Raw genomic sequence first — 20,014 nt, forward strand, 5'->3', positions numbered from 1 at the left:
TTCAATTGAGCTATGATGCTGTAAGAAGAATGTATTGTATTGTAAATATTTTGATATAAATATAAAGAAGTTATTTCGAATCAGCTAAATGCAGTCAACTGTGAGAGCTTCTGATTTATTTTTCACCAACAGAGAAATTAAAATTCTCTAACAAACTGTCAGCCCACAAGGATTACATGCTGTGGGAAAGCAGAGTAATTGTCCTGCCCAAATTGCAAGCCAGAGTGTTAGAATCCCTGCATGAGGGACATCCAGGTATCGTAAGAATGAAAGCACTTGCAAGAAGTTACTTGTGGTGGCCTGGCCTGGACAAGGACATTGAGGCTCAAGTAAGAAGCTGTCAGGTCTGCCAAGAGACCCATCCAGAAATACCCCAGGCACTTGTGCACCACTGGGAGACCATGCAAGCCCCATGGTCTCATGTGCACATTGACTTTGCAGGTCCATTTCAGGGGCAGGTATTCCTCATTGTTGTGGACAGTTATTCAAAATGGTTAGAGGTAGTGCCTATCCAATCTATGACTACTGCTAGGGTCATCCAGGAACTGTGCCGGCTATTTGCCACACATGGACTACCAGACGTTACTGTGTCTGACAACGGGGCACAATTCACAGCAGCAGAATTCCAGTCGTTCCTTAATGCTAATATGATTCGACACACTACTTTGGCTTCATTCCATCCAGCTTCTAATGGCCAGGCCGAACGGATGGTAAGGTCCACGAAAGACTTCCTTAAAAGACTGACTAAGGGAGACTGGAATCATCACCTGGCAAACTTTCTTCTATGCCAGCACACGACTCCAAGCACCACAATGGGACGCAGCCCAGCTGAGCTAAAGTGGGAATGGCAGCTCACGACGAAGCTAAACTGCCTCCATCCTGACAGGATAGCTGCTGAAACAGCGCAACCCAAGCCTCCCCGGAATTTACAGTTGGGTGAGCATGTTTGGGCTAGGAACTATGGGCAGGGGGCACCTTGGGTGGCTGCTACAATTACAAAAGTGTCAGGGCCACTATCATATGAGGTGGCTCTGGACGATGGTCCTGTGATCTGATGCCACATAGACCAGTTGAGGTGTCGGCAGACAAAGCAGAGCTCAGACGCAAATGTAGAAGAGACTGTGGACACTCATGGCAAAGCTATTATCCCAGTATCACCCACACTTGCTGAGACTGTGCTTACCGAGACAGAGGCACCTAGGGTTTTTGCACCGCCTCTGCTGTCTAATGACTCGGACGCACATAGCGGCACAGGTCTACCACCTTTGCTTCCCAATGACTCTAACGACTATAGCGGCACAGGTCTACCCAGTATGGACAACCGGCAAGTCGAGATGGAACCCCAAATAGCTTTGTGGCATTCCGGTAGAACTCGCAACCCACTGGTCTACCTCAAAGACTATGTACATCAAGTATACAAGAAGTCATTTTATCCAGGGGGAAGGGGTGTTATGTATTGATATTAAGAGTTGATGTGTTTTGGTTTAAACCTGTCTCAAACCGTTTTGGAGGGAAAGTTAAGTTTAAGTTTGAGTGGGAAAACACCATTTGATTTGATTAGAGGCAGCAAGTATAAATAGCTGTCATTCGGCCAGTTAAGCCAGTTCTGTTTTCTGTTGCAATAAATAACATTGGATTAAACCGGTCTGGTCAATGTCTCCAAAAACCCACTATGCAACAACTTATATTAGGCCTCCCCCTGAAAATCAAGCTAGGCTTATTTTCAGGATAGGTCTTACTTTTGGGAAAACATGGTAAGAATGAAAGCTTTGAGTAAGCTGCTAAGACCAGCTTTGTTGAAATAGCTATACCAGTCATGGTCAGCGACTCAGAAGAAAATACTGTAGTAATAAAAGTTGTATTTAATGTTTATCTGTCATGCACTTAGCATATGAATCCTCATGAAAGGAAGAGTGAAAGAGCACCAAGTAGACCATGTCTTTGCACTAGAAATATGGCAAAAGCATGCTTCACTGCTTCTGATTCTGCTCTTTTAAAATTGATATTGTGTGATAATGATGGTGACTCCAAGATGATCACTTATTTCCTATTGAAGAGTAGGAGCACAGCAGTCATTGATTCAGCAAATGATACCTTGGCAGCTGTGCGGCTCACTTCCACAGCGACATCGCCTCCGGTGTTCCCAGCACCAAGTATCAGAACTTTTTTACCCTCCAACCCTTTTGGATCTCTGTATTCCCAGCTATGCATGTAATGACCTTTAAAGTTTTCCAATCCTGTAAAATGACAGAGAAGACAATGTCACACTTCATGAGACATTTTTCCTTGACAATAAAACAGTTTTTTTCATTATTACAGCTACTCAATACAGTGCCAAAGGTTATTAAACTTTACTGTGTTTATCAGAGGCTATCTGCCAAGAGAGTTAAGGGAAATACTGTACCATAACAAGAGGTGGCTCCATGGTCCCATTTTTTAATTGAAAGGGAATTACATAGTATGCAAGATGGCTGCCCAGAAGCTTGGATTTAATCCCCTTAAAGGGGCTTCAAAGCATCTGTGAGTGCAACCTCTTTGCAGCACCTTAAAATGTCCTTTCCTATATTGACTCCCTTGATATTCTACGTAGGAGTTTTTTTTAAAAAGCACTTGGTTGGGTCTACTGGCAATATTATGCTGGACTAAATAGTCCTAGTTCACTGAAGTTCTGACATTATCAGATTTATTCAACTGTAAATGGGATTGATTTCCTTCTGATTTTTTCCATATAAGAGGACAACTTGTGAGGCAGATAACTTGTTTTGTTTTAATTCTTCTGCTTCAGGCAATGATTGTAATGATCCATTTTTCATCTATGAAAAAATTGAAATGCAAAAAGGATATGACAGGAATTGTGTAATTTTGAAAACATAAATCGCTACCATGGGTGGAAATTGGCTAGACTAAGAAAATAGGTGGCATAAGGTGACTTTAGGTCTTTATCCCTACTGTAATTGCCATTGTAACTGCATCTCTGCTTTCTAGGTCTGCTGTTCTTCATGGGAGAAAAATCATCTTTTGGAATCAGTGTCATCCTTTCCATTGAAAATAAGCCAGCATATGGGGAGGGCAGCAATTCTCATATGGCAAGAACATGTGATAAAGTTGCTTTTTGCCCAGACCCCATAACACTGAATTATTCCCTACTGGCTATGTATTGTTCAAATTATACATGCCAAAACTAGAAAGGTGATTTTAGTATGGTCCAGGATAGCCCCAAGAGTGAATGCCACTATGAAATATCTTAGAGTGGTTGGGTGTGTTTCTTCTGCTAATCCCCTATGGAGGACAATGGGAAAACTACAGATGGTCCTCGACTTACAAACACAATGTTATTAAGTGAGAACTTTTAAGTGAGTTTTGCTCCATTTTATTATCTTTCTTACCACAGCGGTTAAGTGAATCACTGCATTTGATAAATTAATAATCTGGTCATTAAGTGAATCTGATTTCCACATTCACTTTGCTTGTCAGAAGGTCACAAAAGGTGATTACATGACCTTAGGATACAACAACAGTCATAAATATGAACCAGTTGCCAAGCACCAGAATTTTGATCGTGTGATTAAAGGGATGCTGCAAAGATCATAACTGTGACAAATGATCATAAGTCACTTTTTTCAGTGCTGTTTTAACTTTGAACGGTCACTAAATGAACTGTTATAAGTCGTATTATTATAAGTTGGTGTATAGCTGGCCACTGAAGTCTCTTGGCAGTTTATCATCTTGATGTTAGATAACAATTAGAAGCCAAAAAACAAGTTAAGCAAATAAAATGAATAATTAACAATAAAGCAACAGTTCTAAACCAAAATGTGTTTTAAGGACTTTTTTTAAAGTTAACGGAAACATCAGTACCTTGAACTCTGCAGGAAAACTATTCCAAAAAATTGAAGTGTCAGCCAAGAAGGCTTGACACTGAGTCAATGGCAGATGAAGCCTCTGTAAGTAAACCTCATCACTGCTCTCCAGTGATGAAGTTGCTATGGAAAGAAACTGTCAGGACCCACTTAAATACCTCATCCCAAGAAAGCAGAACTCATGGAAGCAAGCTCTTCCAAAAGGAACTTTTATTAGGAGAAGCTGATAGCAGGCATACTAGACAGGATCTGAGGTTTTTCCCCTCAGATCAATAATTTAAAGTGTCCCAAGCAAACCCCATGCCATAGTTCATCCAGACAGTTCAAACCAGCCAATCCCCAGGTGTTAAGTCCATCATGGGAAAGGGGAGATAACATCAGGCCGGCTCTGGCTTAACTACGATGGTTAGGCGATTCTTTGTACCTTCTCTTGAGAGCGCAGAGATAAGCCGGTTGCCGGAGGCTGCATTCCTTTCTATCTCCACCCTTTTCTAATTGACAGTTTAAGGAGAGGAAATTACAGGGAGAAATAGTGCAGGAAAGCAAAGTGTTACATTGTAGCAATAGAGAAAGCTAAGAAATAATGCAGGAGAGTAAAGTGTTACATTGTAGTGATAGAGGAAGTTAAGGCAATAAACCTGCGATCATTCCCCCCTCCCCTCTAGGAATATGGCAGAACCCAGGGAAAGAAGAGAATGGAATTTGGGTCAGAGAAAGAAGCAAGGGAAGTATGAAATCAAACAGATATGGGTTTTGACAGAAATATTCTCTCAAGCAACCTGGACCAAAGTTTTTTAGTACTTACAACGAGCATTTTGCCCGGAAATTAACAAGCAGCCAGTGCAATAATTTGAGCACCCATGTGCATTTTGCCCCAAACCAGTTTGGCTCTTGATTTTTGTATAAACTGAAGTTTCTAAATTAGACACAAAGGTAGATCCACATACAGCATGTCATCTTGGTTAAGCCTAGAGGTCAGCAGGATGTGTCCTGTACTATTTTAAGGTCATTTTTGTTTTCCCCACCAAGAATGCACTTGGCTTTTTCACCCATGATCAAATCATGGATTATTTATTTTATTTTGAATCAATCTGCCATTACAAAACAGCAAGACAATTTTTTTTAAATAGCTGGAACCACAACCACATTAGCTTATTTGTATTTAGCAAATTTGTTCAAAACTCACCAAGAAAAGAATCTAAGGGTAGATTAACTTCTGTAAAAAGACCACTGCAAATCATAACTGCATCAAAGATAGTTGCTGTCTGGGTTCCATTAGTCTCTGTGTAGACTATCCATTGTCCAGTAGTTGTGAAATCTGGATGTTTTCTGATGCTGTATACCGTTGTCTTGTACAATCCCCAAACAAAACAAAATAATTTGACCTTATTATAAAGTAATGACATTCTCAATTTTGCTGTTATTTTGTGTTCTATTGAGAGTTGTGAGGATTAGTAGATAAGAGGGAAGAGATTCTCAAAAAGCATAAAAGTTAACAAGAGTAGCAAGCACTCAGGAGAAATTCTTGCTTCAGTAATAAATCTCTCACTGCTATCTGTATCTAGTAGGGACTGTGTGTCTCTTTTCTAGCTAAGCCAATCTGAAGTGTAAACTCCAGGTTTTTACAAGATGTGGTATAACCCACTCAAGAGTGTTGTACACATGATCAGAAACACTATATTTTTGGGTATAACAATGGAATAAAATTCTAATAAATAAATAAATGCTTTATAGGGGTAGGAGGCAGACTGCAAGGATGCCCTGCTTATGAGCTTCCCAGAGACAGCTGCCTAGATGCTAGAGCAGGTCCCTTCCAGCCCTATGATACAGTGGTTCTATGGAATCTCTCTAATATAATTGAATTCTAATATTTATAACATATCACAGTGGTTGGAATGTCATTTAACATTTACAGTCCTTTTTATTCTGACTGTTGCAGAAATATCTATTTCCCGCTCACCTTAAACTGAATGCAGTCCAGAAGGTGGAAATATTTAGCGTAATCCTTGAGGTACTCCAGGACTAAGGAGTGATGCACATAGTTAGGACAGCTTTCTGGAAATGGGAAGTCACTGAAGCAGGTCATTTCTTTGGATGTGTTGCTCACCACAGATCTGTAAACATTGGTCCTTCCCTTTTCAGGAATGTCCTGTACAATGGTAGTATATATGAAGTATAGTAAAATGTTAATAAGCCTTTAAAATCATTTTTGAAAGTGTTTTGCAATGCAACCTACTATTTAAATGTTATCTGGTTTTAGCCATGGGATAAATCTGGTTTTATTTAATTCTGCTGACCACTGATATCTAGCTACCTTTATTTTAATGACCTTAGCTGTCCAAAGTCCCTTTGGACAGCAAAATGAGTGGCATATAAATGTAATTAGTAAATAATGAAGAAATAAATAAAATGACCTTGGATTTTCATGTTATTTTACAATCATATTTTAATTAGATACGTGTTTGTGTATTCATTTTTTTCATTTTAACATTCCAAAGGACACTTTTTGGTGCAGGGAGGCTTGAGAGTACAATAAAGGTTTCTGTGACATACGGATATCCATAGATATCATGCTTGCTATCTGTGAAAATGAGGTAGTTTGGGGATCTGTATTGGAGTCTATATAATTAATTAATCCTGGGAATATCTAGCTTCTTCTGGAAGCAGAGAATGCCTGGTTACAGAATGCCTTGTTTCTTTGTGCTTCATCAAGCAGGAAAGTTTACAAAGGAGTTTTAACGTATGTAAGCTATGCTAGTAAAATATGATGGTAGGAAATTTTAATATCTCCTATTTACGCACCATCATCTGAGAGTATATATCATACATGTACAGTTTCATGTGTGTGGCACTCAATCTATCAAACAGCTACAGTATGTGGTGAGATCAATGTGCATACAACCACTTAAATGCATATATCTTGAACTTCATTATAAAAACATAGAAGACTGACAGCAAAAAAAGACTTAGCGGTCCATTTAATCTGCCTTTTGGGTGTTTTTTAAAATCAATTTATTATTATTTTAATTATTTTTTAAATCTTGTTTTATTTTTTATATGCCCAACCCACAGATGAACAGGTCTTAGCATATGAAGGTGCTAAAGTCCATAGGAATTATAATATGTAGAGCATTTTTTCTCATTGTTTGATAAAATTAGTCTCATTTCTTCTGGTGAGCTAAGCTTAGTGTAAGGACCCACCCCACTTTGCATCTTAAGAAGACAGAACTCTTGGAATAATTCTTCCAACAGGCATCCTTTATTAAGAGAAAATGGTTTCAGGCATTCTAGACAGGACTTGGGGTTCAAGCTCTCCCATTCAAGGTTTTAAGGGGTTCCCCAGTAGCCCCACCCAATCACCCCCTTCTTCCAACGACAATTGACAACTAGAGATGAAATATAATTGGATTCTGACATCCTGCCCCTTAAAAAAAAAAGACAGATCCATCTGAAAGAAAACAAAACAGGTATAAAAGTTAGTCAGGCTTGTTAGGATACTCTGTGTGAAACTTCTTTAATAGCTTCAGGGCTCGGACATGATGTTTATGGACCCACTCATTTTGTGAGGCAGGGAGGTGTTTCCAGGCAACTAGGTACTGAGTCACTCCATGATATCTCCTAGAGTCAAGGATTTCCTTTATTTTGAAATATTGTTCACCCTCCACCATGATTGGAGGTGGTGGTGGGGGGATTTTTGGCCGTAGAGGTGACTGACGGTCTCTTTTCAGCAAGCTGCAATGAAAAATTGGGTGTATTTGCCTGAGATTTTTGGGTAATTCTAATTCTATTGTTACTGGGTTTATGATTCTTTTAATTGGAAAAGGCCCTATATATTTTCCTCCAAGTTTTTTACAGGGTTGCAGGGACTTTAGGTATTTTGTAGATAAGTACACCATTTCTCCTATAATGAATGGTGTAGGCTCAACCCTTTTTTTATCGGCTTGTGCTTTGTATGCCTGCCTAGCTTCATCTAGTGCTTTTCTAACTATTGGCCAGGCGTTTTGTAATTGTTCCATCCATTCTTTCAGTGATGGGATCACCGGTTCCTGTGGGGTTAATTCTGGCATGGGGTTGAAACTTTGACCGGTGGCTATTTGAAAAGGAGTGTAACCTGTGCTGGAGTGGACTGCATTATTGTAAGCAATTTCTGCGAAAGGGAGTAGGTCCGTCCAATTTGTTTGCTGAAAATTAATAAAACATCTTAAATATTGCTCAAGTACTGAATGACAACGTTCTGTTTGTCCATCCCCTTGTGGATGATGGCTAGATGTCAGTCCCTGAGTGGTCCCTAAGAGGGATAAAAATTCCTTCCAAAATGCAGACGTAAATTGCACTCCCCTATCAGAGATGATGTGTTGGGGTGCCCTGTGCAATCTGTAAATGTGCTAGATGAAAAGTTTTGCTAAGGCTTTTGCGGTGGGAATCTTTTGGCAAGGGATAAAGTGCACCTGTTTGGAAAATAAGTCCGTGACCGTCCAGATAACAGTATTCCCATTGCTTTCTGGCAATTCCACTATAAAATCCATGGCTATTTCCCTCCAGGGGGCTGAGGGACTTGCCACTGGTTGTAATAGCCCTGGCGATTTCCCTTGCAACCTCTTTGCTGATGCACAGGTTGGGCAGCTGGCAACATAACTTTCTATGTCCTTTTTTATGGATGGCCACCATAATTGCCGTTTAATTAAGTGTAAAGTTTTTACAAATCCAAAATGCCCTGCTGATTTTGTGTCATGGCAAAGCTGCATGAAAGTGACTCTTTGGGCTGTTGGTATATATAACTTTTCCCCTACCCAAGGCAACCCGTCTCTCATTGTGCACCCATTTTTGTTTTTCTGGAACCATTCATCTGTTTCCAAACTTTTCTGGAATTCAATTCCAATTTGGCTGTCCAGTTGTGGTTTTAATTTAGTTTGGGTTCTTGTGGTTACTGGCGTTGCCAGTTGTAACCCCGCCATCATTGTTTTAGAGTCTGTGGCTCGCGCGCTGTTATATTGGGGCCATATATAACAATGATAAATGTTTGAGCTTAAATTGGAACTGGTGAAAATGCTAGGACCAGCGGGCTTGTTTGGGATTGAGTTTCCTGGGCGCTTTCAAGGCTTCCAAATTTTTGTGATCAGTCCACACCTGGAAGGGGATTTTGTTGCCTTCCAGGAACTGTCGCCACATGAGTAATGCCCAATGTATCCCATATGCCTCTTCTCCCATACGGGCCAGCGCTGTTCTGTTTCCGTGAGTTTCTTGGATGTATATGCACAGGGTTGCAATACTCCATCATTGTTTTCTTGTAATAGAACAGCCCCCACTGCCACATTACTTGCATCTGCCTGTATTACGAAGGGCTTAACCATGTCTGGGTGCCTTAGTACTGATTCGGCAGAAAAAAGTCTCTTTAGTCTCTCAAACGCTGCTTGGTTCTCCATTGCCCATGTTAGTGACTGGCTAGGTTTTACTGAGGATGCTCCCTTCATTTTTAGTAAGTTAGTGAGGGGCAAGGCTATCTGGGCAAATGAGGGGATGAATTGGCGGTAAAAGTTTGCAAAGCCCAGGAAACTTTGTAGTTGCTTTCTTGTGCGGGGTGGTGCCCAATCTACTACTGCTCTGACCTTCTCTAGGTCCATTTCAATGCTCTGGGGGGATATGCGATAACCTAGGTAGTCTATCCTTTCCTGATGGAATTCGCATTTTGAGAATTTGGCATATAGGTGGGCGGCTCTCAGTTTCTTTAAAACCGCTCTGACAAGGTTGACATGTTCCTCTTTTGATTCAGTGAAGATAAGAATGTCGTCCAAGTAAACAAGGACCCCCTTAAATAGATGCTCCCTTAGAATGTCATTGATTAATTGCATAAAGACTGCAGGGCCCCCTTGTAATCCAAATGGCAAGACTTTGAATTGATAGCACCCCATGGGGCAGTTAAATGCGGTCTTCCATTGGTCCCCTTCCTTAATTCTCACGCGATAGTAAGCTTCTCTTAGGTCTAGTTTAGAAAAAATTTTCCCTTTCAAGAGGTGTGACAGCATGTCTTTCATGAGGGGTAGAGGGTATAGGTTGCTTTCACTGATTGTATTCAGGGCCCTATAATCCACGCATAAGCGTAAAGAGCCGTCATTCTTCTCTCTAAAGAGGACTGGGGCAGCCACTTTAGGCTTGGCTGGCTCAATGAACCCTCTCTCTAGGTTTTTTTTTTAATGAATCTTTCTATTTCCTCCTTCTCCTTTGGGCTCATGGAGTATAATCTGGGCTTCGAGAGTTTTGCCCCAGGCTTGAATTCAATGGCACATTCTGTGTGTCAGTGTGTGTGGGGGGGGGAAAGCTCATCCGCCCTCTCCTCATTGAAAACTTCAGCAAAGTCTCTGTATTCCTCTGATATTTCTGTTAATCCCTTTTCCTCTCCCATGGATGCTTTTTCTATTCTTGATTCTGGTAGCCCCCCTTGGGATTTTAAGTCCATAGGGTCCCCCTTCAGGAATTTGATTTCTGTCATCCTCCAATTTACCCAGGGGTTCCATTTTTTTAACCATTCCATCCCTAGGATCATCGGGCATTCCATGCCTGGGGTCACCACAAACGTTATGTCCTCATGTTTGCCCAGGGAGAGGTGTATTGGTAAAGTGGCTAGGGTAGCTGGCACCCCCCCCCGCCCGCTATGGATCCATCTAACTGGCCAAATGAGATTGGTTGTTCCAGTCTCTTTGACGGAATGCCCAGATTCCCCACTAGTGTTGGGCTAATGAGGCAGCGGGTGCAGCCAGAGTCTATTAAGTCTTTCACCTTCACCTTCGGGCATGGGGGGAATTAATATAGTCACTGTCTTGAGGATGGGTGCAATGCGTCCACTTACCAGGGGTTCGCCCTCCGAGCTGTCATCTGAGGCATCCACCGGCCCTGCGGTGTAGGCTGGAGTTCCTTCCCCCTGATGAGCAGAGGTGGGGGGGTTCCCCAATTTCCATCATTCTCATGGCAGTTTCTTTTGGCTTAGCTGAAGACTTTCTGGATTTGCTGATTGGGGATCTGTCTGGGTTGTGCTGGGGGGCTTTGGAGCAGCATTCTACAGCTTGATGCCCTTCTCTTCCGCACTTGAAACAACCCATTTTCTTCTTGGCTGTAGCCAATGGTTTCACTGGTTCGTGTGTCAACTCAGGCGGGGAGCGGCTCCATTGTTTTCCTCAGCGGTGTCTCTTCAATATGTCGATCTCTGCTTCCTCTGCCAAGACGTACCATTCGTCAAGTTGGTGTGGGTCCCCTCGGGGCAGGCAAGCGTCATATAGGTCATAATTTAGTCCATCTTTGAAATGGCTAAGGAGGATGTCTTCTGGCCAGTTCAGTTTGCTGGCAATGGCCCAGAATTCTTGTGTATATTCAGCCACTGGGTGTTTGCCTTGCCTCATCATTTTTATCCTTTTGTGGGCTTTGCAATCAGCCAGGGGGTCTTCAAATCGCCTTCTCAGAGAGGACATGAAACGGTTGAAGTTGTTGAGTTCTGGGGCATTGGAGTCGTGCAAGTTCACCACCCAATGTGCAGCCGGTCCATCCAGGGCAGACTGCACGATCCGGATGCGGACTTTGTTGCTGGGGATGTCCCACCTGTATTGCTCCATGTAGCTGAGGACTTGGGTTAGGAAAAACCTCAAGCGTGTTGGCTCCCCTTTGAATTTCACCTCCAATGGCGGACGTCTTGGAATGGATCAGTGCCTCCGTTGTTGGTGGTAGTGTCTTCCATCCAGATCGCCATCTGTGGTTCAGTAGGGGGTGGGGACTACTGGATCAGCAGATGTCCCCGGGGCTGCAGGTTCCACTTCCCCCTCGGTGTCTCTCCCTTTGCGGCTCCAGGAGCTGGGGTGGCCGTAGGGCTCAGGATTCTCCTCTCCTAGGGAGCTGAGAGTTCTCTTCATCAGGTCAATAGCTTTCTCTAGGATCCAGTCTGAGTACAGTGCCCAGCTTTCTCCCTCTTCATTTGCGTGCAGGGATTTCTCCATCTCCTGCTGCCATTCTGGTTGCTTGGCCCCCCGTCTCAGGGTTACCTTTCTTGATTCCTTTCCCCACTCGCTTTTCTTTCCAATGCCCATTGACCAGCGAGGCTTGTGGTCCCGTGTCTCCACCACTTCTTCTCCTGAGGAATCTGACCTCTCGGATCCCGACATCCAGCAAGGTTCCAGTCGGGGCAGCGGCTCTCTTTCTGGGGAGTTTTCCCCCTTTCTTGCTCCATTGTCTGACATGGTAATTTTTTGCAAAATCCCCCGGCAAGGGTCTCCCTTCCAGGTGGATTAATTTTGCAAGTCCTGTCTAATGTAAGGACCCACCCCACTTTGCATCTTAAGAAGACAGAACTCTTGGAATAATTCTTCCAACAGGCATCCTTTATTAAGAGAAAATGGTTGCAGGTGTTCTAGACAGGACTTGGGGTCCAAGCTTTCCCATTCAAGGTTTTAAGGGGTTCCCTAGTAGCCCCAGCCAATCACCCCCTTCTTCCAGCGACAGTCTCAGGCATTACACTCCCACCCCCTTTTCCTTACTGCCGGCTGGATGGAGACTTTAGAGAGAACTACATGAAGGTAATAGCCCCATTGTTATGGTTAGTCCTTTTGGTGATATACACATCCAGTTCCTTTGAAGTGTACTGAAGGAAGTGAGGGCCATAAAGCCCCTTTGTTCACCCCCTTCCCTTCATCGTATGACAGAATCCAGAGAAGGCAGAAATGGTATTTTCTATAATTGATAACTAGAGATGAAATATAATTGGATTCTGACAATTAGACTTTTTCATAGGCAGATACAATGGAAAATTCAATTAAAAACACCAACAATGTTTAGCTAAAAAAAGGTCTCCTGAGTTTTTTACAGACTGCCTGCAGGCAATTCAGGGTTCTTATCTCCCTTCCAACTTTGGAAATAGTCCCAGCCAGCTTCTCAGTCTGCTTTTCACCTGAGCCCTCCCTCTAAGAGCCCCACAATCTCCGGCTTGCTATCTTCCAGTTTGTGATGTCTGGGGTAAACAAAATCCATGGAAAACTGCCCGTAGGGATGAGAATCTCCTGAAGGGGCTGGACCACTTATTATTGTCTTCTCTGATTGAGTTGGCAGGATTGGGCCGATCTCTGGATGGAAGTGATAGATAACTGCTCTTTGGACAAGCTGCATATATTTTACTTCCCATCCAAGAAAGACATACAGAAATCCTGGTTGCATTTGGCAGCAGGGCAGCTTTCTTAAAGAGTTGCTTGTAATGCTTCCTCTATCTTTTTTCTCCGTACCTCCCGCAGCTTCATCTTTCATTTATTTTCCTTTTCTTTGGTCTGCCTGTCTTGGTGCCCCCCTTGGATCCTTCTGACATCAAGTGTCAGTAGTTAGACATTGCTTTCTTGTATATATATCTTTCCTCACGTCAGTTTATAACTTAACAACAGCAGCTTATAATTGCTCGGAGCAAGATTGTCTCTTACTTTGTTTTTGGTCTATAGAACAGGGTTTTTCAACCTTTTCACTGATTGTACCACTTTTAGAATATGGCAACATTCGAGTACCACGAGTTACCTAGCAAGGTGTCAAACACTTGATGACCAAAAAAAAAAAAAAAACTGGAAAAAAGTGATAAAGTACAAGTAGTCCTTGACTTACAACAGTTTGCTTAGTGACTGTTCAAAAGTTATAATGGCACTGAAAAAAGTGACATGATCATTTTTCGCACTTATGACCGTTGCAGCATCCCCAGGGTCATGTGATTTATATTTGGATGCTTGGCAACCGATTCATATTTATGATGGTCACATTGTTCCAGGTCATGTGATCACCTTTTGCAACCTTCTGACTAGCAAAGGTAGTGGGGAAACCAGATTCACTTAACAACCATGTTACTAATTTAATCTCTCTCTCCCTCTTTCTTTCTCTCTCCTTCTCTCTTTCTCTCTCTCCCTCCCTCTCTCTCTCACTTTCTCTCTCTCCCTCTCTATTTCTCTCCCTCTCTTTTTCTCTTTCTCTCTCTCCCCCTCTCTTTCTCTCCCTCTTTCTCTCTCCCCCTCTCTCTATTTCTCTCTCCCTCTCTCTCTCTTTTCCTCTCTCTCCCCCTCTTTCTCTTTCTCCCTCTTCCTCTCTCTCTCTCTCCCTTCCTCTCTCTCTCTCCCTCTTTATTTCTCCCTCTTTCTCTCTCTCCCTCTTTCTTTCTTTCTCCCTCTTTCTCTCTCTCTTTCTCACTCTCTTTCTCTCCCTCTCTCCCTCTCCCTTTCTCTCTCCCTCTCTTTCTCCCTCCCTCCCTCTCTCTCTCTTCAATCGGGGATCGATTTGGAGGTGCGGAGGGGAGGAGAGCAGCCGAGGGCTGCCCGTGTGAACTTGAAGCGGCCACCTTTGGAAGTACCAACGCTGCTCCAGCCAGGCTCGAACTGGGCAGAGCGGGCGATGGGAGAGGAGCGGGCCAATTGCCTTACTGGCAGCCGGGACTTCCCGGCCAGCGGGGACTACGGTAGCGCCAGGATCGCGTGGCTTCCTGGGAAAGGACTTCCTGGCCGCACTTCTCAGGGGGCGGGATGCCCGGGCGCAGGGCCAATCAGGAGCCCCATGAGGGGGTAAGCCTGCATGAAGAGCCATGCCCTTTCTGTGGGGGAGGGACACGATGAGGGAGCCAACCAATTGCGGGATGTAGATTCTGACGGGTGGCTGGCTTGAGCCGAAGCACCAGAAATCGCCTCGAGCCGCAGCCCGATGAGACTGCGCTGTGCCCGACAGGCAGTGCATAGTGGCCAAAGAGTGCCGGGCGGGGGGTGGCACTTGAGGGGTGGCTATTGAGTGTGCAGCACCATTGTGGCTGTCATGCCCCATGGGCTCGACATTCCTATGAGGAAGGGACCCACGCAGCTGGCTGCCGAAGCATGCAGCCGGCTGCCAGAAACGCCATGCAGGAGGAACAACTGATGGCAGCCTACTGGGCAGTGTGTGGGACTCTGGCGCTCTCCAGAATGGCCCGCCAACGCCTGGTTAGAGCAGCTGGATGGCGCTCCGTTGTGGCCCGCTCCAGTGGCGGCGGGGGTTCCCTGGGGAAGAGGCAAGGAAAAATTGTTGGTCTGACCACCTTAGGAAAGGAGTGCACTCCATTAGAATGTGTTTTTAGTAACTGGGAAGTTCTGAGACCCCGGGTGGCAATCAAAATAAGCTTTAGCAAGAGAAAACTTCGAACCTTTTGCACCAATCATCTGGCCCACATATTTCCTTGGATCTCAATTTTTGCCATGGCCAAAAGAAGGTTCTGTGGATATAGAAGGAATCAATGCTTTGACTATCTCAATGCCCAAGGAAGAATAGAAGAGGAATTATATGCAGGTTTCTTCCTCAATTTGGCACTGAGACAAGACATCTTAAAACAGGGGTGTCAAATTCAATTTCATTGAAGGCCGCATCAGCATTGTGGTTGCCCTCAGGGGAAGGGTGGCCAGGGTGGGTGCAGCCTACTGGATGGGTGTGGATGGAGTGGCTGTGGCCTACTGGGTGGGCATGGCCAGCTCTACATCATTCGCATCAAGGGTGCCTGTGGGAGCCTGGGCAGGAGTGGGACAGATCTGAGGGTCTCTGGCAAAAGGGGGTGGCAAAAGTGCCAAGGCATGGTCCACTGCAGGAGCCTCATTGTTCCTTTCAGGCCATGCGGGGGGGGTCTGGATGGTGGCGCGGGCTGCCCAGAGCCCTGGGCAGCAGAGGTCAAACACCCAGCCTGGCCCTCGAGCACCTGCGGCACCAAGCCCAGCCCCACTTCCTCAAGGAGGCGCCCAGCTGCACTTACCTCCTCCTCAAGGCTGCTGCTGCTGTGCTTGCTCTCCATAGCCAGGTTGCTCATGATGGGTACAAGGGCAAAGTCAGAGGGAGGCCCATTCCCTCTCCATGGGAGGAGACCCGGCTTTGTATCCAAAGCTTCCTTAGCAATAGGATGGGAGACCCCAGGATAGGCCAGGAGGAGGGGGCAAGGAGATGGTGAAAGGGCAGCAGGGCAGGACTAAGGCAGGACTTCCCTCAGACCTCCCCTCTCCTTCTTTCCTTCCTTCCAAGTACAGAGTGGTGGGAAAATATTTGAGATGAGGGAGGGAGAAAAACAGGCAAGAAATGCAGCTGGGGAGGTGTTACCCTTCGTGAGGAATGAAGAAATGCACCATCTCCTGGAAGTGGCCAGCACATGGTCCTCACCTACTTCACATATCTGGCTTGGTGGGCTCTGGAGGAGGGGATGCCATGAGCAGCATGAGAGTCAACGTTACCTGCGCAATGCTGCCCAGCCCTCAGCCTGCCCAGTTTCAGCAGACAGTGAGGTGCTCTCCTCACAGTGCCGAGAGGCTGAACCAGGCGGCGCAAATCTGAAAAGAAGCGCGCCGCCGCCCAGCCCCCAGCCTGCTCAGTCTCGGCAGGCAGTGGGAGCTTTCCTCACAGCGCCGAGAGGCTGAGCTTGGTGGCGCGAATCTGAAACCAAATGGTTCAGAGGGCTTTCCCTGGATCTAACGAAGCGATTACCATCGCTTCATGTTTGATGGAGCACCCCTCCTTCACAGTCACCTCTCTGGGGCAACTTCGGACCGATCTAGGGTCCCCCCAAGCAGGAAGAAACTAGCCGTGAGGAGTGGAGGTCCACTCTCATGTGACCATGCACTGCAGATGCAAAATCTGGAAGTCCAGATTCTCCAATTCTTTACCCCCCCTTCCTATGAAGAAGTGGCAAGCTCTGAGGCAGCAACAGGCTCTTTTACAGCTGCAAATAAAAAGGGAGGGGAGTTAAGTCCCCCTCACACCAGAAAAGAAATACCTTATGGAGGATTTGATGGGCCATCTGCGCCCCCCCCCATTAGCTCCTTTAAGGCAATTGCCAATGGGAAATATTTTTGCTTATGTTTACACTCCATTTACAACTAATGATTTGTTCAATTGGCAAAGAGGGATGCCTCCATATAGAGAGGCTCCTCAAGCATATGTAGAACTACATATTATGAAAAGAAAAATTTGGAAAATTAGAATCAGAACTACAGAAAAATTCGCAGAAAAAGATTTTGAAAAGAGAAATGGAAATTATAAAACATAAACTAAATTTGTTGGACTCAGAAAAAGTGGCAGAGCAGATAAAGAGAGCAAACCAGATTTTTTTTGAAAACGCAAACAAACCAGGAAGATGGTTAGCTTACAAACTTAAAAAACAGAAAGAGAAGACAATGATATATAACTTGGTAGATGGAAAGGCTCTCTACAATTTAAAAATGAAGAAATAAAAAAGATAATTAAGGAATACTACAAGGAATTGTACGATAAAGAGGAAACTTCAAGAGAGAGAATTGTTCAATACTTAGAAGGGAATAATCTTCCAAAAATCCCAGAGACATTTAAAACCATGTTAGAGGGAAGAATTACAATGATGGAAATAGTAGAGCCCATAAAAAGACAAAAAAAAAATATGGGAAAACACTGGGTCCAGATGGTGGAGCTATATAAACACTTACAAGATATACTAAGTGAACCATTGAAAGATGTTTGTAATGGACTTTCGTTAGAAGCTAAACTTTCAGCTATGTGGATGGAAGCAAATATTACTCTAATACCAAAAGAAGGCTCAGATTTGACACAGATTAAAAACTATAGACTGATTTTGCTGCTTAATGTGGATTACAAAATTTTTACTTCGATAACGGCAGAGAGATTGAAAAAATACTTAGTTGAATTTATACATCCAGACCAAAATGGCTTTTTACCAAAGAGACAAATTAAAAACAACTTAAGAGTGATAATGGACGTATTAGAATATTATGAATTACATCCAGGGAAACAATTGGCACTAATATTTCTAGATGCCCAAAAGGCATTTGATAACGTTTCTTGGCAATTTATGATTCAGCAACTACAATTAATGGACTTTGGACAGGACTTTATAAAGGACAATATATAATAAACAGATAGCCAAAATGATTGTGAATGGAGACTGTACGGAGATCTTTGAGATAAGAAAAGGCACAAGGCAAGGATGTCCATTATCCCCATTGTTATTCATTTTCATTCTGGAAGTTTTAAATAGAAATATCAGGCAAGACATAGAAATTAAAGGACTGGAGATTAAATATGAAAAATATAAATTACAAGCATTTGCTGATGATTTAGTATTTATTTTAGAAGAAGCTTTGGAGATGGTCCCTAAACTACTGGGAAAGATAGAACAGTATGGAGAAATGGCAGGATTAAAAATAAATAAAGAAAAAACTAAAGTAATAGTCCAGAACCTCACAGATAAACAAACAAACAAAAATGTTAGAAAAGACAGAGCTACAGATAGTGAAAAAGGTCAAATATTTGGGCATATACCTATTAGCAAGATGTTAAACAATAAAAGAAGATAATTGTATAAAGTTATTGAATCAAATAAAATTGGACTTGGAAAGATGGTGTCAGAATCCAATTATATTTCATTTCTATCTACCTACTCTGATATAAAACCAATTCTTTTTTTTTTATTGAAAATTTTTATAAGTTTTTACAAAAAAACAGAAAAAAATATAACAATACAAAAACAGAAAACAACATATACAAAAAACTAAACATAACATCCCCTTCCCCATCCCCCCCAAAACACCCGCCCCTTCCCCCCCCTGAGCTTCCCAGAGCAGAATATAGGCTTAATTAAAAAGGAATTTAAAAAAATTATATATAAAAAAGAAAAAAATAAGACTGAAATATATGTATATGTATATAAAAATAAGAATTATGAAAAAGCAATATGATATTTTTTTATATCCAATTTAAATTGTATAAATTCTATCCATTTATCCCAAACAGCAAGAAATTTCTCTTGCGTTTGTTCCTTTAAAAAAGCCGAAATCTTTGCCATTTCCGCCAAATAGGACACTTTAAAAAACCATTCCTGCAGTGTAGGCAAGGATTCCTTCTTCCAATATTGTCCTACTAACAGCCTTGCGGCTGTAATCAAATTTAACATCAATATAACCTCCTTTGTATCACAATCAGTAACTATACCCAACAAAAATAACTGCGGAGTAAATTTTACCCTCCTTCTAAAAATTCTCTGAATATTCCACCATATCTTAATCCAAAATGCTTTTATCTCTCTGCACGACCACCAAATGTGGTAATAGGTGGCATCCAAACAACCACATCTCCAACATTTAGGCTGTAAGTCCGGGTACATGAAAGACATTTTTTGTGGGTCAAGGTGCCATCTATAAAACATTTTATAAAAATTCTCCCTTAAATTCTGTGCCTGTGTAAATTTGACATTTCTTACCCAAATAGTTTCCCATGTGTCCAATGGGACTGATTCACCAAAGTTTTGGGCCCATCTAATCATACAATCTTTAATTAATTCCGTTTCTGAGTCCAATTCAACTAGCACCCCATAAATTCTCTTAATATGGGCTTGTCTTTGATCCTTCACTTGCTTAATAAGATTTTCATCTTCTCTAAGAAAGCCCACCTTACAATCCACCTTCCATCTATCTGCTAGTTGCCTATATTGAAACCAAGAATAAATAATATTTTCTTGTGCTAACTCCTCCCATGATTTTAATTGCCAATTTTGTCCATCCCATCTGAGTAGCTGTCTATAAGACACCATATCCGTTTTAACACCTCTTTTTATTCCTTCTATCGCATGCCAGGGTATAGCCCATAATGGTACTTTAAAATCACTTTTATAATATTTTCTCCAAATCCTAAGTAAAGAAGTTCTTATAATGTGAGATTTAAAAGCCCAATCCACTTTTTTATTAAATATTAAATAGGCATGCCACCCATAAAGTAAGTCCCATCCCTCTAGATGGAGTATCTCAAGATTTGTCAAATTTGCCCAGTCACTGATTAGTGTTAAAGCCACCGCATCATAATATAATTTCAAATTCGGTACCTTGAGTCCACCTTTCTCACGGAAGTCTTGCATAATTTTAAACTTAACCCTTGGCTTTTTCCCTGCCCAAATAAATTTATTAACACCCTTCTGCCATTCACTTAGATTAGTCTCGTTCTTCAAAATCGATAACATTTGAAACAAAAAAAGAAACTTGGGTAGAATATTCATTTTGATCACTGCAATTCTTCCCATGAGAGATAGTTGCAGCTTCTCCCAATTCTTCAGGTCTTTCTGTACACTAACCCACAACCTGTCATAATTATTTTTAAATAATTTTACATTAGAA

The 20,014-nt window shown here is 42.7% G+C and overlaps 1 protein-coding gene across 3 annotated transcripts in view; it reads right to left on the reverse strand.

The window, feature by feature from the left end:
• FMO4 (flavin containing dimethylaniline monoxygenase 4) overlaps positions 1–20,014 on the reverse strand; it is an 83,390-nt gene that overhangs the window by 40,656 nt on the left and 22,720 nt on the right. For all 3 annotated transcript variants that reach the window (XM_039349018.1, XM_039349020.1, XM_039349019.1), the window contains exons 2-4: positions 5,821–6,009; positions 5,047–5,209; positions 2,095–2,237 (exon numbers count right to left, since the gene is read on the reverse strand). In XM_039349018.1, coding sequence (XP_039204952.1) covers positions 2,095–2,237; positions 5,047–5,209; positions 5,821–6,009 — 495 coding nt within the window. The remainder of the gene's footprint in view (positions 1–2,094; positions 2,238–5,046; positions 5,210–5,820; positions 6,010–20,014) is intronic.

Source organism: Crotalus tigris, unplaced genomic scaffold (genome assembly GCF_016545835.1).
Source record: "Crotalus tigris isolate CLP2741 ecotype Arizona unplaced genomic scaffold, ASM1654583v1 scf7180000018217.1405312, whole genome shotgun sequence".
Lineage (NCBI taxonomy): Eukaryota > Metazoa > Chordata > Lepidosauria > Squamata > Viperidae > Crotalus > Crotalus tigris.